The 26,284-nt window shown below is 42.2% G+C and overlaps 1 protein-coding gene across 3 annotated transcripts; it reads left to right on the top strand.

Moving 5' to 3' along the window:
* The first annotated feature begins 5,384 nt into the window (after positions 1-5,384).
* On the top strand, positions 5,385-25,347 carry CPB2 (carboxypeptidase B2). Of its 3 annotated transcripts, XM_054813113.1 has the most exons (12): positions 5,430-5,519; positions 7,896-8,149; positions 9,525-9,600; positions 12,267-12,391; positions 12,483-12,591; positions 13,123-13,224; positions 14,543-14,647; positions 17,501-17,617; positions 18,602-18,692; positions 22,162-22,364; positions 24,214-24,298; positions 24,425-25,347. In XM_054813113.1, exons 2-12 carry the CDS (start codon positions 8,136-8,138, stop codon positions 24,607-24,609), a joined length of 1,212 nt encoding a protein of 403 aa, XP_054669088.1. In that variant the 5' UTR covers positions 5,430-5,519; positions 7,896-8,135; the 3' UTR covers positions 24,610-25,347. The 3 variants fall into 3 exon arrangements, with proteins under 3 accessions (XP_054669087.1, XP_054669089.1, XP_054669088.1); XM_054813112.1 differs by lacking the exon at positions 7,896-8,149 and having other exon boundaries at positions 5,385-5,519; XM_054813114.1 differs by lacking the exons at positions 7,896-8,149; positions 17,501-17,617 and having other exon boundaries at positions 5,408-5,519.
* The last annotated feature ends 937 nt before the right edge of the window (positions 25,348-26,284 follow it).

The raw sequence follows: 26,284 nt of genomic DNA, 5'->3' as shown, positions 1-26,284 counted from the left end.
CATGTAAGAAGGATGCTAACTAGTTACCTTTGGCCTCATCAATACTGATAACGCACAAAAAAAAGGGCAAGAGCCTGTAAATATTTTTCAGGAGATTAATTTTGCATTTGAATCTGAATGTAAAGAACCAAGAAAGACAGCACAGACTCACTTGGCTTTTGTGTTCTGCTTCCAGTCACATGGATCCATCTGAGTGATTACCCATCCCTGGAGGGACTCGTTGCTGATTAACTGAAAACGAGGATTCTGGAGGATCAAAACAATAGCAGACTATGCTAATCCCAAACAAGGAAAAGGATCTGAGGGATGTGGCTGCTGATAACAGCTGACTTCCCTTCCTCCTGCCCCTTCTGTGTGCTTGTTAACAGGTTTACTGTTACTGACAGACAGTACCAACCTAGCATGGGCTCTGGCACACGCTGAAATACAGACTCAGATCTGAGAATCTCCACGCAGAATGAGGCTTGTTATTGAAAATCTTGCTGCTGGATGCTGTGCAAGCCCCAGGATCAAAGACGACAGCCACACTTAGGTCCTGGCTGAGCTTAGAGAAAATCTCGTGACACTTGGTTGCTGAAAGCCAAGGGTGCCAGTAATGGGAGTCACTGGAAATTACTCAGCGGCACTGCTGCAACTGCTCGACCATCTGGCTACAGCAGTTCAAGTAGTTCCTCCTTTGACGTGTTTTATCTGACCATTTCCTTGGGTCTGGCTCTCCTTGACCAGCAAGAGCAGCTGCAGAAGCTCAGCACAATGACCAGGCACCGCTGAGCATCTCAGAGTATGCTGGTGCAGAGGGTGCTTGAGCAATGATACCATGACTCAGCTGGGACACAGGTGCCTGGCCTCTTCTGCTGCCACTTCTTTGGGCACTGACATCTTTAACCACCATACAAAGATGTGCCAGAGCCTGGTCTGGGTGAGGTACAACACCTATGCAACATCAGGAGGACTTGGGTGTTACTACATGGCAATGTGGAGAGCCAAAAGAGTGGAAATATCTCTTTAGAATTGCCTTTAAAGTGTGATTATACTTTAAAAAGCTATATAGTAATGGCACCAGCAGACTTTATCTACTGCCAATCCCAATTCCCACATGTGTAGTTCTCAACAAAGAACTCAGGAGACTACTTTGTTAATTACCTGCTCTAAAAACTAAGGCCTGATCATCCCTTTTTAAATCAAAGCCCATGCATGTCCCCAGGCTACTCTAAAAGTTAACAGAAACCAGCACAGATCAAACTGTCCCCCATTACGGCAAGGCTTCTGGTCACATCTGCTACGGTAACACTTGCAGGCACCAGTTCAGCATAGCCCATGGTCGACCCACTGTAAAAGTAATAATTAATCCAAGTGCAGCAAAACCTTTGAACTCAGCCAGAATTTTCAACCAAGCAGCTACTCATCAGGGAACGCTGATTCGGCAGAAGCAAAAAGGGTTGCTGGAAAGGCTCAGTTTTGATGAATTTCCCAATTAGAGAAAAATATATTTGTTTGAGAAAGGAAGCTTGCAAATGGCTGAAATCAGCCCTTGCAACAGTTCCTAAATTCAATCTTATTTCCTCCAGGTCTTTAAAAAAATACATAGAAATGTGAGTTAATTTTCAATAAAATTAAGAAAAAGCTTTTAAACTGAGTAAAAATCAAACAACAGTTGAAATTATCAAAACGAAATATTTTGACTAACACAATTGTTTTTATAGCTGCCCTTCATAGTGTTTTTTAAGGCTGCATTTTTTTTCCCAGCTTACTTCTCAGGTTCTCAGAAATTCCTGAAGGTTAAGAAATGATTTACTGTTGCAGGTGTAGCAGGTATATCTTAATTTATGACTTTTGTAGCCCAGAACACAGCAAATTGCTTCTGAGCAGAACAAGCACCTGCAGTGTCCAAGCTGAGGGAGGGAGGTAGGCAGAATCCGTAGGATGCACTGGAACAAGCACGGCCTCCTACCTCTGAGAGAGTCATCCCAGCTGCGGTGGCAATGCATAGGACCAGGCGTTTCATTACCCTCTGAGATGTCTACAGGAGATCACAGATGATTTTCTCGCGACAAGTGCCCGTTTCTCACGCCTACGCAAGCAGCACGAGATGGCTCAGGTATAGCGGTCTGCACTGGGAAGGGCTAACATTAGAGGAGATGAATCTCTCTTCCTAAGAGGATGAGACGAGCGGATAGGGGGAATGTCAACATAAGTCAAAGGACAAATGATAATCCCTAACAGCTGGGTGGAAGCAGGGAAGTTAATGCTTAAGTTTGGTGTCTAAATACATTTCCATCCCTTTCTATTATGTCAGTAGGTTTTTTTACTGATGTTCTGCCTGGGCAGGGCTGGAGCACTCCTCAGCAGCTCACAAGGCTTTGGGGATAATCAATGTATAGCTGGTTGCTCATTAGAGCAAACCACAGCAATGCAGTATAAATAGATCATATCAGGAAAGGCAATCTGGCCCGCTCGGAGACTGAATTGTCAGAGAAATTGTCTTTGTGTGTGAAATGCGTGTTACACAGTACAAATATCTTTGCAATCGGAGGCTCCATGTTTTAGAAAATCATCCCGGTTCATGGAGGAGCTTACTGGCCAGGAACCTCATTTTAGGCACCGAGATCCGAACAGCTTGGCCGCTGCTGGTGAGGTGGTGGTGGTGCTGGGATGGAGCTAGGGGCCGTCGTGCGTGTGGAGCTGCCCTTTAGTCACCCAAGGGCATTGACCAGCGGCGCTGGTTTTGAACACTGTGCACGACCTGGATCCTGGTGGAGGAGGATGTAGTCTGCATTGTTTAAATACTAATGGAAGGGAAAAAAAAAGCAGAAAGGTGATTGATCCAAATAAGCAATGTTCAGCACGTGGTTGAAAGGCAATGGGTTTGTGTCCTACCTCAAGCCCTGAGTCCTCAGACAAGCAAGAGGAGTGGGGATATACATCTCTGCCTCCTGGTTAATCACATCTTCTATTTTGTTTTTTGCTTATTTTTTGATCTTTCATCCTACATTTACTTTTCCATTTATTGTGTTTTAACCTGTGCAATGCCTTAACCACAAGACTGGTTTGTCCTTCCCTCAGAATTTCCTCTAGTGTCTTTAGTTTCCTCAAATACTCATTTTTCCTTTTTTTTTTTTTTTTGTGTGTGTGTGTGTGTGTGTGTGTGAAATATTTCCAGTGCATACCAGAATCCAAAAAGCAAGCAGGAAAATGGCAGCTTTCAAACGTGTGAACCATCTCTTTGCAAACAAGCCAAAGAACCCATAGGAAAAGTAGCCAACGTACAAAAATGTCTGACACCTACAATTTATCCAAAACTTTCTTCTCAGGTAGACAGCAGAATGTGTTCCCTTTTCCCACTTAATTAACACTTTAAGGCATAGCGAAATATGATCCTTTTCCTTCCTTTGTTACCAGCAACCCCATTCCGTTGGGTTTTCAATCTTCTCTGTTACACCTACCACCGTAGATCCAATTTTTCTTTAAATTCATATCTGTGCGTCAGACGTTTCCAGATGAAAGTGTGTCTGGTTGACCAAGTTTTGTCTCCTGTATTTTATCCTCTGTTGGCAGCTTCCTTTTGCCTACATGAGGGAAGGGCATCTGAATCATCGATTTGAAAATCAATCCCTGTGGCAGAGCACTACCCGCTGCCCACTGCTCTTGCCGGGAATGGCCTCTGTACCTTACCAGAACTTCCTATTTGTTTGAACAACATCTAGAAAAGATAAAATAGGAACTACAAAATCTAGGTAAGGTGTCAGTAGTTTAACTTCCCATGACCCTTTTTTTTTTTTTTTCCTCTTTCGTGTCCAGTTTGTGCTCAACTCCAGTTTGGGGATTTTTGGTGTATTTTCATAGAGACATTAACAGCAGGGTACTCACTGCGGAGTGTGATTCACCTCTGCTGACTTCAACCATCTAACACATGGCTGTCTGGCTTCTTAGGGCAGGTCTGCCCTCCTAAATAAAAAGCAGCCAGGGCTGAATTTGAGTGCTGAAGCCCCAACTGCCTGGCTAACTGGAGCACTGGCTCTGATCCAGACCACTCCAGAGCTGTTATAGAGGAGGTTGATGGATGCAACTGAGTCCATGTTACCTAACAGTCCAGGGCTTGCTCCCAGGCATTTTTCACCCAGTTGTATAGCTATAACCCTAAGCTACACATACAGCATCAAATAATTTAGTTCCCCCATTCACTCCCACGTCCTGGGTCCCTGGTGTCCCCACTACACATATGTTAATTCACTCCTCTGTCCTCCTCCAGAATGAAATCTCCCTGGAACAAGACCACATTGTGTTTATGGGGACCATTTACCTGAAAAACCTTTTATATCAGACAGCATGGATGAAACTGCCCTAGGTTTGGTTCTCTCATTCCACACCTATACGACATGCTCACCCAAGGGCTAACATTAGGGTGGGTCTGATGCTGGAGATGTAAATGAGCCGTTCTCCTCTGCATAAGGCTGCCATTGGGGTGTTCTCTAACCACTGCCATGCCTTGGACTGCTGTGTCAGTGCATGGAAGAAGAGGACTCGAACCATTGCACATGGCCATGTCCTGGCCAAGTTGGATTTACTGTTCAAGCACAGAACGTATATGGAGATCTTCTACTCTGAACATGTCAAATTCATTCAGCTTTTCAGCATGTCCTGTCTGGACAACCATGGATAGAAATATGGAAGGCAAATCTCGGGGCATGCAAAAATGATAGTAATGAGATGAAGAGTCACTGGTACTTTCTCTTGAAAAGCTAACCCAGTGTGACATGTGGAAAATACATGGCTGTCAGAACATCACAGAAAGGAGGGCATGGAGCAACACAAGCAATGTGAAATCCTTGGATGGGTCAGGAGTTAACCAAAGAGGTAGAGGTCAGCTGCAGAAGATGAAGACCCTGTCAATGTGCTCCATTCTGAACTAGAGGAACAGCCCTCAATAGCAAGAATATCACATCCCTCTTGCTTCATGTTTTCTCTGCCAGTGAAAGAAGCTTTCCTGCTCAGGATTTCTCCATTTGGACGTACTAACCTCACTCCCACTCCTCTCACTCAGCTTCACGCTTGGCTGGGATGTGCTACAGGAGTGCTGAATGCAGAGCAGGCTGCTGGACCTCCATAAATATTAGAGGCTCACAACTACTTTGTGCTCGGTGTTCTTTCTTATGTCTGTGGTTCACAGCCACAATGAAATGACACAAAGGCTGAGATGCCAAAGCAACTTGTCAATATGAAAATGTCCAAAACGTACCTTATCCTTTCATGGATGGGCAACATCAATATGAGCAGGACCTCCCCAGGGAGCTCTGTCATATTGACCTAGCCACCAGGAGCTTGGGGTTCAGGTGAGAGAGAGTATTAAATTTTAACCACTCCTTAAATAACATTTTTTTTAATCAATAATGTGGGTCCTGAACCCTTGGCTTTCCAATTGCATTTGGTTTCATTGTGGATGCCGTGAAGATGAAGTTTTACCTGCTATTTTTTACGCTATTTATCTGGATTCAAGAAAAGCATGTCTTCAGTCTTCCAAGGTAAATATCTGATAGTGCTGCTGGGCTTTTAGTGTGTGGTGAGTGGGACAGGGAAAGTATTGAAGCAAAATAACTCCAAGTCGCATACGAAAATGTTTGGCAAAGGCTGACATTTATTTATTGCTCTTGTAATTGGATATGTGGTTCAATTTAACATATAGATAGTGGAGGAAATGAAATTATTCTAAGTCTTCTTTGTGTCCATAAATCCTATGTTTTTAATCATATTAAAACTATTCTTTTCGGTCTAAGTGCAAATCAATTCTGTTTATTCAGTGCTTTTGAATCCCAATAAAGGGCATTCTGAAACTTAATGGGAAAAAATAATTTGCTTCATTTGCCTTAAAACAAGACCTTAAATGAATTACTTCTTGAGGTAGAGAGGGAAACCATTTCAGAAAGTGCTAACAATCTGTTTTCTTTCTAAAGCAGCTTTTATGATTGTTTTTCCAGTCATAAATCATTTTTGAATAACCATTTCGTATTTGTACAATGTTTCTGAAGCAGCTTTATTGTTACCTATTGATAAGACTTCAGAAATGCCCTGAAACCAAATGCTTTGCTAAAACATGAGAACATATGTCAGAGATGAAGACAGCCAAAGTGCTTTTATTTTCTACATGTATAGCTGGTTTAAAAACCTGAAATGCTTTAATAGGTAGAACTAAAAGGATAAGCCCCTCATGTGGTGATATCAAGCAAGATGAACAACCTGTAGGAATCATGATTAAACACAGCCTGCTCCCAGGACTGAAACACCTACACAAATAATAGTGAATTATGTCTCACAGCCCTTCTGTGACTCTGCACCACAAGCCAGTGGGCAGGCCAGTGACAGGTGAACGTCTCTCCAGTTCATGCCTTAAAAGAGGATCTTTCATCTCCTTTTGTGATGCAATCATATTTTATTGTGGATTGCTACTATGGAGGTGTGAGGGTTAAAGTAGGGGGACAGTTAAACATGTTTTTAGGTGAATTTTGCGGAACAATATTGCTCTGTGCTATTTGAAGGTTAATTTATTTCATGTTTAAGTAAAACACTGAATATCTGACCCTTACAGAAGAATATGGCATTTCCTACTGGAAAGCATGAGTCTAACCCTCCCAGCCCCGGTTATGAAAATGGCTAAAATAATGAGATTTTAAAGGTGATATATTATATCCGACTTTTTACTTTTATTTGAGTGCTAGTGTTGGAGGATTTAACGGTCATGTATTAAAGCTTCCCTTTGCAAGGTTATAGTGTGATTACTGCATCTGGACTTCTAAGAAAAATACCGAACATTGTGAGACTTGTGAAAGAGCTGGTAACACTGGAAAGACTCCGGGCTCACTGGTAGGGAAAGGGCAAGGCTGGAGGCTGATGGAGAGCCAGCAAGGTGGGAGAAAAGAGAGCCCACGGGTAGGCATCTGTGCTCCAGGCAGACGAACAGCTTACATGGTCCAGGAGAACAGGAGAAGATGCTGGCAGCACTCCTCTAGTGACACCACCTGCTAGAGCCAGGGTAAGACATTCAGCTGGAGACAAGTAGGGAGGCCTCTCTTCTGGAGATAAGTCAGAAAGAACATGCCAGGTTTAAATGAAGTCAGGCTATGAGGACAGAGAGACACAGCCATGCTGGTGCCTTGTTTTTGTGGGCCTGTGTGGTATGTAATGTTGGTGGCCTTCCTAGTGACTGAGAAATGCAATGGAGAGGAGGAATGAAGAGACTGAGATGCCTGCAGAGAGCCGGCACTGATTTTATGTCTACCTGTGAGATGGTGGCCAGGGTTCCTGGATGGGATTCATCTGACTGTATGGGATTTCTACACAGTTCTGCATGGAAACAAGTCCCCTTCACCTTCCTGTACAGCTAGTGGAGAAAAATATGTGCATTTAGGTTATAATTCATTCCAGTTTAGCACACACATCTAAATTAGTTCAGGTTAACTGGACCCTGAAAGTGCCTGTTTCTTTATTAAGAGAGTGACTAGCTCAGGTGAAGATATCAAAACCATCTAAAATGAACTGTAATGCATCCCACTCTCTCTGTCATAGCTACAGGATAAGACCTGAGCATTGTAGTTCTGGACTCCTATTTATCCAGAAATAATAGAGAGAGGAAAAACAGGTGGGGAACAGTGATAGAGTCCAGTGGGACCCTGGCAGAAAGTTGGAGGAGAGGAATGCGAGGGATCCGCTTAAGGACAAACTCAAAGAGCAACCAGGGAAGCAGGGCATGAGGACAGAAAGGGAAAGAAAAGAGGTGTGTTCAAGATGAACATGTCCAGCCATACCAGGGCAGCAGGCAGGGCAAGGAAGCTGGGGGTAGAGGGTTGTTTCTGAGATTGGTATAAAGGCAGTAATTAGAGCTTTTGTCTGGGTGTTTCTAACAGGAGTGGGGCAGAAGACAGATGAAAGAGGGACAAATCGAAGCAGAGGAACTGAGAAGCCCAGTAACTACAGTTTCATCTGTTAATACTTCCCATGTTAAACACGACTACAAGAGCAAGGGCAGAACTTGGATCAGCTTGTTCAATGTACTCAGGTCCTACCAACAAGAGCTATAGAGGAATCGCTGTTAGCTACCACCTGTCCAGTACTTACCACACTCAGCTGAAATATTTGTGCAACAAATGGTGGGGTACAAGTACGTACCAGCTTCCTTGTTATGGTACTCCCAGACTGTGAGAATCATAGGATGAAACCAGATGCAGCTGCCCTTTTCTGGTCTCCCCTGTGAAAAGACTCCCCCAGATATGAGAAGAAAAATTTACTTCTAAAGTAGCCTCAAAAGCAAGCTTTGGAGTGCACTTGCCTAGAGAAATAGGCAAACTGCCAACCCTGCCTATCCCTGATTGCTTTTTGATGCTCTGTCAAACGATGGTGGAGGCAAAAGTAGGGCTGGCATATTGTTGGTTCTGCATGAGAAACAACAGTGATTGCTTGGAGCCTAGCTAAAAGTAGAAAAGATCAATCACCTGGTTGCCAGACGCCATCAGGTCTCTGCTTGAAATCAGTCACAACAACGAGTTGTGACAATCATGTTATGCAGTTTGAAAACACTATTTTTGAGAGTCCTGCCTATTTTCTTTTAGAACAGTCTTTGCAGACAGGGCTGGCAGGGACTTCCACAGTGCCTGGTTTATGCACTGCCACCAACTCCACATGATTTGAGGGCTGAGAGCCACCCCAGCCCAGAAAATGGAAATAGGGGTCTGACATTCCTCTGACTCTCCACCTTCTACACTCAAATTATTTTTATTATCTACCCAACATAATTTTGAACTATGTGCTTTGCAGGGCACTGAAGATCAGGGCTGGCTTTACAATGCAAAGTAATATTTTTTTGTTCCAGAAAGTGAATTTCACTTCTGTTACCAATGGTGGGTTCAGGCATGGGAAGCACCATCTCATCTACAGCACATCCAGACCACGGGTTTCAAGTAGAAGTGGAATATAAGTTACCGGGCAAAGAGGGCAAGGACAGTGGTACAGACCAACTGAAACCATACCTAGCAGAGGGACAGAAATGAGACTAGAAAAACTGGACGGGAGTAGGAATGATGATGGTAGTAGCCTCTGCACATCTACACAAACATCATGTCTGGCTTTTGCAGGAGACTGGGAGGGCTCATGTTTCTGCTGAACAGTGACTGAGACCGAGAAACTCAGGGGAGAACAGGGGAGCTGTCTTCCTGGTCCAGACTAGTTTTCCACCGGTGCTGCGGTACGCTGGATTAGCTGGGGCTGGCAGCTGTTGTGCTGGTGCCAGCTCCCAGGAGTGATCTCGGAGTCCGGCAGTAGATATTGGCTACCAAAGCCCTGCAGCACCTCTTTCACAAACCTCTTTGGCAGAAGCAGAGGCTGGAACGGGGCTCAGCACCTTCACTACTGAATCTTCTTTGAGTTCATGGCAGCCAAGCCAGGGAAGATGAGAAAGGCCAAGCCTGCTTCTCTACTTTTTTTGTGACCTAGAGTAGTTCCAAGTACCTGTGCTTTACCTAAATACCCTTGTTTTTCAGGGACGAAGTTTTGTGGGCTCTCCCACAAACAGACAAACAGGTCGAAACCCTTCAGGATTTACTGAACACCACTGAGGTAAACAGATCCCTCCCTCTCTGGTCTGTAGGCCAAATTCTTCCCCCAAGTGCACTAACTGCTTCTCCCCCTGGAGAAAGATTTAGCCCACTTTCATTCATTTGTCCTAATACAGCAACTCAGCAAATGTTTGGTTTTCATTGCTCTGCATCCATCTGATTTACATGAGGAGACTTCCACTTCATAATGTTACAGTAGTGCATTACACCAGAGCTCAGATTTATGCAATTGATTTTGTGTACTAAGGCACTGCAAAATTGGCAAAGCACCAACACACAGTGAGTAGAAACACTTTTGGTAGGGAACCTCAGCACTTTAGACCAATGCAATCTTGACCTATCTGACTCGCACAGCTTTGAAGATCAGGACCAGATTTTTGTGGTATTTTTCTTAAAGCAGCATTTAGAAGATAAAAATCTCTTAAAGCAATACTTTTTTTATTACTTTTATATGTCATTAAAGAAGAGAGTATTTAATTAAAATGAGGCATCTCTTCCTTTTCAAAAGTGTTTGCCCAATCACATCCTCACAGTTTGAAGCCAACACTTGGCAATAAAGGCGTAACCATTCCCTCAACCAACATAATTTACAGGATGATTGAAGATGTGTCTCAGATGACTGAGAGCTTTTAACAGTGCCTATGCTCAGTCTTCCTCTGTCTGTCTTGGCTCCTATTCATTTTATGTCCACCCCAAAATCCTACTAGTCTTCTGCTCCCCCTCCTAGCATCTTCTGATCCCTCCCTTCAGTTCACACAAACCTCGATAACCTTCCTTGCTCTTTTCCTCCTCCACATGCTGTACCAAAATAAGTCTTCCCTCCTCTATCTTTTCCTCACCACTGTCATTCTTCACTTTCTTGTGGACAGGAGTCCCAAGAAGCCACGAAGACCAACTGCAGCACATTCAGTGCAGAGAGAGCAGGAGGTGCTTTCTACCAAGTCACTTATGTGACCATGCAAAATGAATATTTTTCGAAGGTTATAAAATGGCCATATTTTTTTCCATGGCTATAAGTTGGGCAAGTTATAAGAAGAAGGGAATGGGAGAAGGAAAGGCAATAGGAAAAGGAAATGGCAAGTGAAAAATAAAAGGAAAGGGAAAAGGAAAGGGAAGACATAAACAGTACCTCCCAACAAATGTTAATGTTTACAATCTAGCAAAAAACAAGCAATTGAAAATCAGCATCTTACAAGAAGAATTATCAGGCTAATTATAGGTGCTACTCCTGCAAAAGTTGGAAAGCAAAAACCTGAAACAAAGGAAATGCTTTGTTCTTACAGCACACGCATTGCACGTAGCATCCATCAGAAGACCCAGACGCAGGAACACCTACAGCAGAGGCTTTGTAGCTGCCCCTGGGGCAGTATTGACCATTGCTGATGATGGGTAAAGAGACCAATAATCATATACAAATCAAAGTTTCCCATTTACCCCCACTCATTGCTCCTCTGCTACCTCAGCTGTGTCAATCTGGAGTTCCTTAGCTTTCCTTACTCTCAATTCAAAGAATGCCTACACTAAAGAGAAACTAAATCTGAACTGGTGCACATCAGTGCAGAGAGCAGGCTAGCCAGGGCAACAGGGAAATCTGTGCTGGGGAGCTAAGCATCCAGCTGGCTTCTTGGATGGGTTTTCCAAACGATGCTGAGCCATGCGATGCTGTCGGTACCCTGCCAATAACGTCTGAGATGGCTACATTCAGACTAGCTCAGCCATTTGTATAGCCCATTGCAGTAATAATCCAGGGCCCAAACGTTTCACCATTTATTGTTCCAAAGTCTTGATTAAAAGCATGGATGAGTCTACCGTATGATTTTGCAGACACATTCTCTCTGAGAAAGAAGTGAGGCAAACAGTTGACAGATGATACATGCCTGGAAACATGGTGCCCTAAATTGAATATAATATTCCTGGTACAACTGCACCAGAAAGGAAAAAAATAAACTATGCTGTCTGGCGACTCCATGCTGTATGTCTTCAAAAATGCATCCAAGAATTATGTTGACCTTTTCACATTATAAATTCACGCCTAATTTTCCACTTGCTGTCACCCCTAGATCTTGTGGTATTATTGGTTCTAAAGCTTCAATCTTTTATTGAATATGTTGGTTTCTGATTTTGTTATTGCTAAAGATTTAATTTTACCAAGAAGAATCTCATTTTCCTGTTTTCCTCCCTTCTCTAATCTCTGTATTGCTGCTTCAACTTGACTTATATTCGAACCCCTTCTGGCATTTATTTCCTCCCTGATGAAAGTCATCAGCGAATACAATAACTACAAACACTGGTCTGATCTTCATTAATTCTCCAAATACCCTCAGGGAAAATAAGTCTCAGCAGACTTGAAAACATGTAACATAATAACCAGCTAAACGTATCCATTATACTGGAAATACTATCTCAGAAAAGGTTATGTTCCTGTCTTTGTTCTTGATTTATGAATTTATGTGCAGAAGTCATTATAAACATTTCTTAAATACACACATTTCATTTCCAGCAGTAGCAGAATGCTATAACATGACACAGGGAATATTAAACTGCTTGTTACAAGTGGTCTCTTAAATCGAAAACATATGCTTCAATTATTTTAAAAATATTTACTAAATGTTAGTACGAATATTTTTTCTTCCCTCAGTAAAAAAAATGTTTTTGGAAACTTTGCAGGTCATTCTCTGGCAACCTGTTGTGGTTGAAAACATCAAGAAGGACAAAGAAGTTCATTTCTATGTCAGGGCATCCAGCATAAATAGCATAAAAGCTCAGTTAAGGCAACTGACCATCCAATATAAGTAAGTATCTTTTATTTGTTGTCATGAATGTTTCTGTAAAAGTGTTTGTCATTTATTTAAGAGGAGGTTGTGCTCTTTCTTTGTTATTCAGAGTCTCGATGGGAGATGTTCAAGGACTTATTGAAAAACAGACTATCAATGACACAGTCAACCCACGCAGATCTTCATCATATTATGAAAACTACCATTCAATGAAAGAAGTAAGATATTTTTGTCATAATCCTCTGTAGATTCAAGGGGTGAAATGTGTCTCATGGTTGAGAAAGGAGCTAGGGAAAGAAATCATCAACAGGTAAATAATTACCATTGCATTGCTCAGCCATTGAGACTTGTAATTACTGTAAGGCCTTCATAGAGAAGGAATGAAGCATCAGACAAAATCTCTCATACATCTGTTGCCTCAAACTGCCATTCAAATGCAGCCAACACAGAAGTGAAATGAAGTCACAAAACACCACATAAATATTTAAAAAATGAAATGGATAATAATTTAATAAAATAGAACTAAAGAGGAATTCTAGGGCTATACTTGGACTGGGCTGTGATTGTGTCTTAATGTTTAAGAGAAATTAGAGTCAGGCAAGTGATAAGTGTTCTGAATTGCTAGTTTTCCTTCTCATCAGCTAAAGAGGCAGGATTTTGGGAGGAACAATGAATTTAAGTCTAGACCATTTTCAGGAATGAAGGAAAACAATAGGGAGAAGATCTATTTACTAACTTCATCCTTGCAGATATATCATTGGATGGAAGAAGTAGTGAAAGCCCATTCTGACCTCCTCCAGAAAATATATATTGGATCATCATATGAAAAACGACCACTTTATGTTCTGAAGGTACAGCTGTGACATACTGCAAAATCTTTCCAAGTACTAATGTAAACAAGTGATGAGGTTTGGCCAGAACACTTTCTTAAATCTATACTTCTATGCATATTTTAATAATGTGTAAATTTTCGTCTTTTTTAGAAGTTTCCTAAATTCTTCTAATAAGGTCCATTACCTTTGACAAAGGCATTTAACCACATTAAGTTCCTTGTTGGGTCACAAAGAAGTTATCACATCTAGGCCATCATCCAAAGGCATGAAATACTGGCGTGGTGGATTCACAGATTGGTAGGGGCTGGAAGGGACCTCTGGACATCATCTACTCGAACCCCCCACTAAAGCAGGATCACCTAGAGCATGTTGCACAGGATCACATCCAGGCAGGTTTTGAATATCTCCAGAGAAGGAGACTCCACAACCTCTCTGGGCAGCCTGTCCCAGTGCTTGGTCACCCTCAGAGTGAAGAATTTTTTTCTCATGTTGAGACGGAACTTCCTGTGTTCCAGTTTGTGCCTGTTGCCCCTTGTCCTGTCACTGGCCCCTTCTTCTAGACATCCACCCTTTAGATATTTATAAGCATTAATAAGATCCTCTCTTAGAAGAGTCTTCTCTTCTCCAGGCTAAACAGACCCAGCTCTCTCAGCCTTTCCTCAGGAGAGAGATGCTCCAGTCCCCTCATCATCTTTGTAGCCCTCCGCTGGACTCTCTCCAGTAGTTCCTTGTCTTTTTTGAACTGGGGAGCCCAGAACTGGACACAATATTCCAGATGTGGCCTCACCAGAGCAGAGGGGGACAATAACCTCCCTCGATCTGCTGGCCACGATCTTCTTAATGCACCCCAGGATACCATCAGCCTTCTTGGCCACGAGGGCACACCGCTGGCTCATGGAGAGCTTGTTGTACTCCAGGACTCCCAGGTCCTTGTCTGCAGTGCTGCTTCCCAGCAGGTCAACCCCTAACCTGTACTGGTGTCTGGGGTTGTTTCCTAGGTGCAGGACCCTACACTTGCCCTTGCTGAACCCTCCTCTGTTGACTATGAAGCCAATCTAGTTTGTTGCCCTGCATAGTTGGTGATCTATCCTTTTGACCTCAGGTCTTGCTGCACGCAGTGTTGGTGCCTATGTTAGGAGCTTGCTGCAAGCAGTCTGAATATGGCTCTCTGACTGTATGTGAACATAACTGAGAGCAGTGTCCTGGCCCAGGATCAGTCTAAGCTCTCCCTACAAGACAGATGCTTCTTCTTCCATCTTCGTTACCCTTTTCAATTCCACTTTCCAGTGCTACACTTTACAATGGTGACATTTTAATACAATTTCTCTTTTGTCAGCTTTCTAAAAGCCAGGAAAGATCCAAAAGTGCCATATGGATTGACTGTGGTATCCACGCTAGAGAATGGATTTCTCCTGCTTTTTGCCTGTGGTTCATAGGCCATGTGAGTAGATAATCACATCTGATTACCATTTTCAAAGCAAAGCAAAAAATCTTGACACCATTTACCTTCTCTGTCCAATTGTGCTCCAAGCTCCATAAAGTCTTAACTCATTTACTTTCAGAACACCAAGACAGGAGATTTGTGTCTGAGATTTATACATAGCAGTGTGTGTCAGTAGATGGAGGTATGCGTGTGTGAGAGCGAGAGAAAGTCATATGGATCAAATGCCAAAGAACTCAGATGTATTCTTAAGTATAGAATCATAGAATCTTTAAGGTTGGAAAAGACCTCTAAGATCATCAAGTCCAACCGTCGACACAATATCACCATGTCCACTAAACCATGTCCCGAAGTGCCATGTCTACATGTTTTTTGAACATCTCCAGGGATGGTGACTCCACCACCTCTCTGGGCAGCCTGTTTCAATGCCTGACCACTCTTTTGATGAAGAATCTTTTCCTAATATCTAATCTAAACCTCCCCTGACGCAAGTTGAGACCATTTCCTCTTGTCCTTAAAGTATGAAAGAAACTTTTCAAAGTATGTGCAGCAAATTCAGCAGTGATGTTTACAATTATGAATGGTCAGGGATGCAGAGGGTATGCCAGGAAAAGCAAGTATTTGGTAATCTACTAGGGCTATGTCTATACCACCACATGGATCCAAGGAACAATCCTGGCTCTTGATCACTTAGTGCATGGTGGCTCACGCCCATATTACTCCAGCTGGCACTGCCTACAGTAGATGAGAGGGCGCCCAGAGTGAGCTCAAGCTGTCCTTCAACCCTTGGTTCTTCCCTACGTGCCTTCCTAGAGCTACGGTTACCCCATACTTGTCTGCGCCAGCCATGGCATAGCTCCACACCAGTATGCACACCAGCAATCTTTACTCAGCACTTGCTGCGTTGTGTCACCTCCTGCTCTGCTTGCTGCTACTGCTCCTCCGCCTCCTGCCTCCGCATTTGCCATTTGTACTCATGTTTTTTTCTGGTTCTGCCTTGTTCAGAGAATGAGGCCGCACAAGCCACCTTCTTCTGAAGGTACTATCCCTGCTAGAGACACCGTCATTTCAGACCTCCAGAACATGACCAACAAGTGCCAGCTATACGCATAGTACCAGTTCGTGGGAACTAGTAAATCACTGTATGATGGACTTAGCCTGACCAGCCTTGATGTGCAACCGCAGACTGATAGTCACATCTAATCTTTAATATCTTTAATATCTACACTGCTCAGGACAGTGAACAAAGGTACACCAAAAGATACCTCATCCATGGTTTGCACCCTGATCTCAGCATATGTTGCCTTGGTCTTTTTAAATTTAAGGCATCTCTGCTCAACTCATCACGCTGAGGTGCTGGCCCAGTTCTTAGTACGGACCAGGAAAAGGCTCCTAAGGCCCTTCTGGCCCAGACAAGGTTGCCCAGCTTACTCCGTTAATGTTCTGAGATATTATTTATTCTTACTTTTTCACAAAAGCAAAGTTCACAGTAAAAATAAGCTAGATGAGATTGACACTTCACAATCACCAGTACTGCAGCCAGAGAAACAACATAGATGCGTCCTTGAAACATGAATTATGGTTTGGCTGTGATGGAACTAAATAATGATGGTGGTGGTGGTAGTAGTAGTAGTAGTAGTAATAATAATAATAATAATAATGATAATAATATAATGATGTATTTCTTTCTGTCCTCAGTCACAACCATAAAACCTCAATGACTATAACATTTGAAAGGAGATTGCAGGAGTTAGGGACAGATACAGATGAATGTACCTTGTGACCCACTGATAATCCAGGCCGTGAAGGTTCCCTTGGAGAGAAATGCATTTGCCCTTTTCACGCTGCTCCAAATAATTACCAGCTGTGCTGTCACTTTGCCAGTGACATGTCCCTGCAGCATTTTTCAGAACTAACAAGCTGAACATTAAGGTTCTCCATCCTCTTGATCTAATTTATGTGCTTTAAATTCAAATTTTATTTCTCTTACCACTTCATGAAGTAATGTTTTAAAATTTGACATTAATACACATCTGCACACACACATCAAAATCAATTGCTCTCTCTTGCAAATCCTAGGCATTCTTTATAATGTTTCCACTCTTTATCCTTTAATTTTGTTGTTGGATTGTAAAAAGATTGACATTTCTCATTTAAGTTAGAGAAAGTCCATTGCCTGAGGAAAACTAGGAAGGATTTAAAATGAATGAAGGTGCTTTAAGTAAGGTATAAAGGAAAAAAAAAGATTTGATTAAGGACTTAGTCTATTCTAATAGTAACAAAACCACTCATGTAGGTTGAAATTTATCCCTGTGTGATGGACCAACAACCAGGTTAGGTATCACTAAAGCCTTCAAAATAGGCTTTGAGGCACCATTGGCAATGTAGGTCTTACTGGCTCTTTGCATATAAATGCATTGAACTATTAATGCAACAAGGAGAAATACTGTTATGTACAGCAACCATTTGAAATGTTTCATGTTATTTCTGTGCTTGCGTTATTTTGCACTGCTTTTGTGTATTTTGGGTGGAAGGGAGGGTTCCTATAATTTGTACAAGCAGCAAAAGCTCAAACCTTCCTAATAGGCTCCAACTCTCTCTCACAACCTCCCGTTAACGTTAAAGGACTGCAGCATGTCTGATATTGACTGTATCGGTTCGAGAGTCCCTGCACTTCTACCCAGGGAGCTACTTCGCTATTTAGCAATTTCTGTGATGCGATGCACATCTATCAGGAGGTAGACTGGTCTGACAATTGCACAATTATTTTACATACGCCATCAGGTGCCTTTCTAGGAAGGGAAGAAACCACTATTAGGGATGCTTTTAATAAGTTTCCCCTGTGCTTTATAGGCAATCGATGTGCGTGAGAGAGATCAGACCATGACAACGCTTCTGGAGCACTTTGACTTCTACGTCATGCCTGTGATCAATGTGGATGGCTATGAGTACACGTGGAGCCACCCCTCTGTATGTAGAGATTTTTTGACAGGCTGTGTAATGTACTGATGTGCTATACGTGGGAACTATCAGTGTGCATGCTAAGGGTGTAATTTCCATCCTGGAACTGCACATCCGAAACTCTGGATCTCTGCTTGGAATTTCTACCTCTCTGCCTTATTTAAACCACAGCAAATACTGCAACTAATTGGCGTTTGACCCACAGTACCTTTGTGTCTTCCAACCTGCTGGAAATGCATTTGGAAATGACAGAATCTCATCCTGGGATATTAATACTTCCAGATGTCAGGGAATGCTTGTGTCAGGCTTCAGCAGCAAGGTTACAAAAACTGGCACAATCCAGCACAGGGTGAATAGTGTGCTGCATCAGACAGAGCACAGTCAATAATTCACTTCTTCCTCCTGCAAGGTGGTCCTGTTCTCTGAGTACTTTCTGTTTCAGATAAATGAAGAGGCAACAGGTATCTTTTGTCCAGGGTTTTATTTATTGGTTGGAAATTCTGAGCGATTGAGATGGTTCTTTGATTTTTAGATCCTTCACTCAAGTTAAAAAAAAAAAATCTCATCCACCCTTTTACTCATTTGATCTTTAACCCAGCTTGGCTCACATTGGGATTGTTATGCATATACATTTCAGCAGCTACACACCAAATTTTCAACTTTTCATATGCTGTCAGCAATGCCTACAGAAAGGTTGGACTTAAACTCTTAAAACTCCCATACCTGGCCAAACAGTATGTCTTCTCCCCTCCTTCCATACTGAAATCAAATCAGACATGACTCCCTCATATCCTACCCTACATTTCCTTTTATCATCCAGCCTCCCTGGCAATCAGATTGGGGGTTTATAATCTTTCTTGGTCTTTTGCCTCTTCATTGGCACTTGACCTGTAGAGGCAAAAGTTGGAAGTCACATTTAACTAACAAGTGAAATGGTGCCATTGTTTTTCTCAGCTTTCTCCCTGAACGTGGCTCGTATGTCTCTTTCCATAGAATCGGCTGTGGAGAAAGAGCCGCTCATCGCATGGTAACAGCAAGTGCGTCGGTACTGACATGAACAGGAATTTTGATGCACACTGGTGTGGTATGACATAATTTCCTTCCCATTGTACTCCTGCCTCAATTTTAGCCTTTAAAATTCTTAATTTTGAAAACATTTCTATTTACCATTTCATAAAGTTGATACAATGACAAATGCAGCTGAATAATGAACTGGTGAACAGTTCCCCAACTTGAGACGCTTTTTGTTGGGACCCAGGATATTTCCTCCTCAGATGCCACACCAGGGACTAACCTCTTCCCAGTATGATGAAAAGAGAGAGGGGGACCAGGACCCTGGATCCTGTCTCTTGCATCACACCATGACACACTGGGCACAGGCTGTGGGGGGAAAGGAGGAAAGAGGTGACCCTTGCCATGTCACTCAATGCCTGTTGCACCACACAGTTGAGTAGATGCTCCACTGTGTTGTACGAACCGATCACCTCAGTCATCCTTCAGCAATGCTTGGCTGACCAAGATTTCTTGGCTCTCAGTGTTTGCTGGCAAGGCTGTATCATGTTTACTTACCCGCAGGCACTTCAGTACATGACAGGTTTTTTAATAGTCTGCAGAATAGCTGTCTTAAAATTTAACCTATAGATCAGATCTGGCTTCATTCAGTACTGACACTAATGTCTGGTATGACTTTCAGTCATTTTAGTCCATTGCTAAACTGGGAAGATGTTTATTTACCAACCATGGCGATTATATGGAGAAAAACATACATAGGAAGATGGGGACCAAATACATACATTTAAAAGTGATATTCAGTATAAATATGTTATGAAAATAGAACTTAGAGAAGTCTAAGTTATAAGAAGCAAAAAGCTATGTGATACAAATACTAGTTCCGGTGAAAGATTATGTAATATACTGCATTTAACTTGTGAAGTGCTTTTGGTGGTGAACAACTACTGAAGCGGAGAAGTGATTCTACTTTACAAAAAGCAGAAGAATACAGGTAGATTAGAAAGTGCTTCTTCTCTAAAGAAGTCTTTGGACAATATGTACACTTTTCTTAGAGAGCAAAAGCAGAACATCTTACTTTAGTAACTTGGGAAATATTCATGCTGTTTTCAGCCACGCTATGCTCCTCTCTTAGACATGGCTGAAAACATAGAAGAGAGAAGCCTCAGCACCTTGCAGGGTCATTGGAGATAAAAACCTGTTTGTACAGATAAATCTAAGCACTGAAGTCAGGTGCTTACAATAAACTAAGCAGATGACTGCAAGGATCTCCCTAGGTTTCTACTCCTTTTAGTTATACGATCAGTAAAATGCTGAAAAACAAAATCCTGTTTTTCTTAATTAGCATAAACATATTGTTTCTACTGAATCAGATACATCTTTGCTTACTAACTGATAGCAATGGTTGAACGGATTGGATCCAGAACATATTAACTATAGAATCTCCATTATTGCTGTAGCTGTGCGAAGCACCTGCAGTTCAACAGGATGGTCAGAAGAACCAAGTTGGAGTTTCACCACTTTATAATAATGTTGTAATTATTATTAACTGTGTCAATTGAATACAATAACACAACTGTATTCATGGGAAATGACCTCCAATTCACGGGAACCTGCAATTTAATCTTCCCTTACATACTTTTAAGCAGAGAAAAGTTCTTGTCAGGGGTGCCAAATGCTCAGACTTCCATTGGCTTGAGGTTTGCTTGCGAACACACTTTGTGCCACCACAAAATTCCAGGCTTTATATGTATGCATTCAATCAGAGCTGAACTGCTGTGTTTATCTATCCTTCCTCTTCAGCTGCTCAGATAAAAACTTTATGAACAGGTACAAAGCCCTCACAGTTTTTATGAAAAGCAAAATATACTAAATGCGCTGATACATTACACCTTTTTATATTAATAAAAGGCAAAATTACTCCACTAAAACCAATGCACTTGCTCTGCGGAACTAAATTTGACTGGAATCCAGTTGTACCCATGTTTTTCATATTGTTTCCTTTGCTGGCTGTTCTCAGTATGACCAAGGATTTAGGAAAGCAGACAGAACATTAATCCAAGACTGCCAGCAAACAGATTCTTCATTGCCTTTTTCCTTGGACAGCTACTCACTTCTGTGCAAAGCGGTACAGTGTAAAACTTAACATTCGCATTTTGCCGCCTTTGCATGACTTCACATAGATGCCAGGAACGGTACGCATTTTCATATACATGAATTTTCATGGACTGTCTGTGAAATCATCCTTAATTCAGGAACATGAAGAATTATATATTCCAGAACATAAAACATACCACAGCCCTCTCTGTCCCAGCACCCGTGTTTCTGACCTCCCAGCCTGCATCTCCCAGACTCAGTGTCTCTGTCACCACTTCTCTCCCCCAACTTGCTCTCTTCACTTTATTACTTCTGTTTTTTCTGCTGTGTCATGCAAGGGTGTAGGTAACTTGAGGATTTATTTTCAGCCATTGATACAATAAAGGGACTTGCAGTATCTGTGGAACAGCTGCATGCGTGAAAATACTGGTTTATTCTTAACATGGACAGCCAGGTACCACCATATCACCAAGTCTTTCCGTCTATCATAACTACATTTCACCCAAAGGTTCTTGCAACTTCTAATTAACTAAAACATATGTATATACAAAAATTGTTAAGTATTTTTGGGGTCCAGATATGCTCCCCATTACTTTGTGGCATGCTCCAGTTCTTCCCTAGCTATCACCGGCACCAGAAGACATTTCCTTCTCTCCTGTATCATATGATAAGAGCTTGTGTTGCTTCTACAGGGCTGCTACTCTGCAGACATAACTGGCATTACTGATTTTTGGAAGATGGACATCTGTTAAAGTGTCCCAGTGCTCAGGGATGAAGAAAGTCTTCTGGGTGTTAAAGCGCTCAGTGAGCTTTACTCCTGCATAAGATTTAAGGATAATATGTCCATCAAAACTACAGATAGTAGTAAAGGGTAAAATTACAACATTCATTAAAACATGAAGAGCTGACATTTAACACTAATGATCCTGGCTGCTTCCAGAAAGTTATTTGGTCTTATTCTGAAGACAGGAAAAATGGTGAATCCTAGTTGTCTTCTACTTGTTCTAGTGCCTAGCTTTCCTCATTCTTAAAAACCTTCATTTTGATTTGTGTTTCTTCAACTTCCAAATGGCAGTTTGCTTTTCCCTGAGATTAAATAATCACTTAACACTGCCTTTTTCTGGTAGTACTTCTAGATTTTAAGAAGGGATCTCACAATCTTGTTCTTGATGAATTTAAATGGAGCGTATTCATCCTCTCCTCTAAGACTTTTTATCTGGCCTTTGAATAATTTTTTTTTCTTCACCTTCTCTAATTTTTTTTCAAAGAGTAGGTGAGAAATCCTAGTAGGCTCACATAGATTTCTGCAAGCATGACAGCTCTTTCCATAGCATGGCGGAGTCCATGATTTCTTGTGTATTAGTATCATACTCTGCTCCTTCATTAGACTAACAGAAATGCAGAAGGGAAGGAGTTAAGGAGTAACACTGTGCGCTCTTTCGTTACAGGGGAAGGAGCATCTCCCTATGAATGTCAGGAGATATACTGTGGACCCTACCCAGAGTCTGAGCCTGAAGTGAAAGCAGTGGCTCGCTTTGTCAGAGATCACAAAGACATCATTAAAGCCTACATAACCATGCACTCTTACTCCCAGTTGGTATTGTTTCCTTACTCTTACACTACGGACAAAAGCAAAGACCATGATGAGCTGGTAAGTCTTCCCATCTCCTGAAGTTTCACATTTATTTCAGAACTTCTTACCCTGTTTGGTTAGGCTTGTAATGAGGGAGGCACAGTGCTCTGAAGATCAGGAATTAGGAAATGAGATTTCTCTTGATGTTCTTAAGAACTTAAAGAAGTCTGGCTGGTCTAGCAGTGTGTAAGTCAGCAAGCATCTTCTGAAGACTATGGAAAAATGAAAATATTTTTTTCCAGATTGATAACACATCAACAACCCCTGGTATGTTGAAGCTGCAAAGTTTTGGGGTTTTGGACACCTTGAAAAGATATTTGTGCAAATTCCTGATTAAATTGTATGGTTTACACAAACTCTCAAATTACTTGGGTGTGTAACTCTGAAAAATACCCTCCACATACCTAAGCAATGAGGTATTGTGGTGGACATTTGCTACTTTTATGAAGGTTTTTTGCTACGGATACTTATTCAAAATGGTCCTAATGGTAGGACGGAAAACATACCCCGCCTATGTAGAATTTTACATTCTTGAGCCACCAAATCACACAGTAAAAACTCTCCTAGAAGACAGACAGATTTCAAAACAGAAAAAGTAGCTGCTGCTTTTTCCCACTGACCATAAAACTCTGGGTTTGTCTGGATCTGGAAAGGATATCCAGGCTAAAATGGGATTTGCTAACAGAATAATCGGAGTAATCAAGCCTAAAGAGTAGGTGGAGAGCTTAATCATATTCTTCTTATGTAAAGACATCAAATTCCCCAGAGCAAGGAATCCCCTTTCCTACATTTCCTAGCCCACTTTTTGGTGTTTCCTAAGCTCCAAGTGCTGAGGCAATGAATTCTTTTACTTCCAGCAAGGGCTCCTGCCTAAGAAAGGAGCAGAAACCACATAAAGGTGACCAGGTTTGCAGGCTTTGGGATTTGCCATACGGGAAGACAGCGCATGTCTGAGGCGTTAGAGGTCATTTCATATGCTATACGACATGAGGACAGACAGAATGACAGTTTATAAAGATACAGGATTGACATTAGCACACGCTGCTGACGTTTTTACTGCTTTTCAACCTCATGCATCTCCCATGTCACTTAACATAGTTTAGTTAAAAAACCTTGTATTTTAAAAAAAAACATTTTAAAAAATAAGAGTTGTATAGATAAGAGGACCGTAAAAAGTACAAAATTAATGCATTTGAAGCATCCTACTTCGTAAGACAAAATCCCAGGCAGTCCAAGATAGCATTTCCATTGGTAACTAGTGCCAGTGTGTTCAGAAGAAATGGAAAAAATTCAGTAATGTAAATACAGAACAAACTAACTCCAAACAATACATATTCTTGGTTACTGTTTAATTTCCTGAAACAAACTGTTTTATATACTGTAATAAAAAAACCTGCAGTTGTGAGTGAACAGTAATAATGCATTTGTGACTCCTTCCCTGTAAAGCAGAAGGAGATGCACTACTTCTGGGCATTTAAGACTTCTTCATGGCTTAAGAGTAGAATTCCCTCAATGAAAATCTTTTCTGCTGTTTTTGTCAATACTATGTAAATCTACAGTGACTTTAATACTGTGGCAGAAAAGGAAAAATATGAGACAAGTGGGAACACATGGTTTGACAACAGTTTGCTGCCTGAAGTGGTGGTAAGGTCCCATCTATATTTTTTATCTAGCTATAGCAGAAATGCAATCTGTAGCATGGGCGTATGCTGAAAATTTTAACCACATTCTGTGGGTTTCCTAGAGCCTTTTATAAGAGTATTTAACTACTGCGAGATCCAGAGCATGGTGTAAGTAAATTCTAACTGCATACATATTAATGATTATCACAAGGCTATAAAGTTAATAATGTTTTGTTTAATTTCAGGAAAGGCTGGCAAAGAAAGCAGCTACAGCTATAAAGAGGACAACAAGGAAAACTTATAGACCTGGTGCTGGTGCACAAACCATTTGTAAGTATGACTTCACTACAACAACAGGGATGACAGCATATCCTAGCTAGCATCAGAAGACAGCTTTTGAACAGAAACTGAAGTTCTGGCTTCAGGTAACTTACCTATTTTCCCTTCCTCATCCAGATTTAGCTCCTGGAGGTTCAGATGACTGGGCTTATGATCTTGGCATTAAATATTCTTTTACCATTGAGCTTCGGGACACAGGGACTTATGGATTTTTGCTTCCTCCTCAAGAAATTAAACCAACTTGCTTAGAAGCACTTTCTGCTGTCAAAGAGATAGCTCAACACGTTCTTCAAAATTTGTGATGTTGTCGTGGCTTTACCCCAGCCGGCAGCTGAGCACCACGCAGCCGCTCACTCACTCCCCCCGCATCGGGATGGGGGAGAGAATTGGAAAAGTTAAAGTGAGAAAACTCGTGGGTTGAGATAAAGACATTTTAATAGGTAAAGCAAAAGCCACGCGCACAAGCAAAGCAAAGCAAGGAATTCATTCACCACTTCCCATGGGCAGGCAGGTGTTCAGCCATCTCCAGGGAAGCAGGGCTCTGTCACGCATAACGGTTACTTGGGAAGACAAACGCCATCGCTCCGAACGCCGCCGCCCCCCCCCTTCCCTTCCCCCAAGCTCCTTATAAACTGAGCATGACGTCATATGGTATGGAATATCCTTTTGGTCAGTTTGGGTCACCTGTCCTGTCTGTGTCTCCTCCCAACTTCTTGTGCACCCCCAGCCATCCCGCTGGCAGGGCAGCATGAGAAGCGGAAAAGGCCTTGGCCCTGTGTAAACACTGCTCAACAATAAGTCCATAGAACAAAAACATCTCTATATTATCAACACTGTCTCCAGCACAAATCAAAAACAAATCCCCACACTAGCTACTATGAAGAAAATCAACCCTCTCAGCGAAACCCAGGACAGATGTTGAATATAATTTATTCCAGCATAACTGTACTTAGTTAGCTCAAATAAGAATAAAAAAGCTTGCTGCTTTATTAAAATTATTTTTATTTAGGCCAAAAAAAGTGACTGCAACCTCTATACTTTATTTTAGAATACATCAATTTTTTTCAACCATACTTATACACCCATACCTAAAATGGTAGTTCAGTGCACAGCATATATATATAGTGCACCCTATAAAGGGAAAATAGCATAGACAATCTTATGTCCCTCTAGATGGTGGGAACTCCAGGTGATGTAGCATTGAACGGGCCTCTGACTGACATGCGGCATGCTGGGCAGACCCCACTCGTGGAAGAGATTCCCCCATTTTGGTCATTTGAGCTATTACAGGATTTCCTTACAAGTAAACAACCCTATTAATTGTTTCCACTGTCAAACAGAAAGGATGTTCACATGAGAACTTCTTGCCGCACATTTTGATAAAGGCAGGGACACACAGGTGGTCAAATCTCTGATACCAAGCTGGAGCTGCCCACAGGCTCCTCCGCTGCAATTAGCTGGCTGTTTATTTATCCCGCGGCCAAGGGTTTGTGCAGCACAACATAGGCCTGAAGACTTTTATACCAAGGCCTGTAATGGCAGGACAAGGGGCAATGGTTTTGAACTGAAAGAGGGGAGATTTAGATATTAGGAAGAAATTCTTTACTGTGAGGGTGGCGAGGCACTGGCACAGGTTGCCCAGAGAAGCTGTGGCTGCCCCTTCCCTGGAAGTGTTCAAGGCCAGGTTGGATGGGGCTTTGGGCAAGCTGGTGTAGTGGAGGGTGTCCCTGCCCATGGCAGGGGGGTTGGAACTAGATGATCTTTGAGGTCCCTTCCAACCCAAACCATTCTGTCATTCTTTTTTGCACCTCAGCCACACTGTTCATCATCCCCCCTATCCTGGTCGGCCCAGGCCGAGAAACGGGACTAGCAAACCCGCGGCGCCCAGGCAAACCGGTCTGCCCGCACCCCGCGGAGAGGCCCGGGACGGAAGGTGGCAGGACCGTGGAGCGGTGGAAGGCGCAAGCAGCTTCCGCC

The sequence above is a fragment of the Grus americana genome, chromosome 1, assembly GCF_028858705.1.
Source record: "Grus americana isolate bGruAme1 chromosome 1, bGruAme1.mat, whole genome shotgun sequence".
Taxonomy (NCBI): domain Eukaryota; kingdom Metazoa; phylum Chordata; class Aves; order Gruiformes; family Gruidae; genus Grus; species Grus americana.
This window is presented reverse-complemented; position numbering and strand designations above follow the sequence as displayed.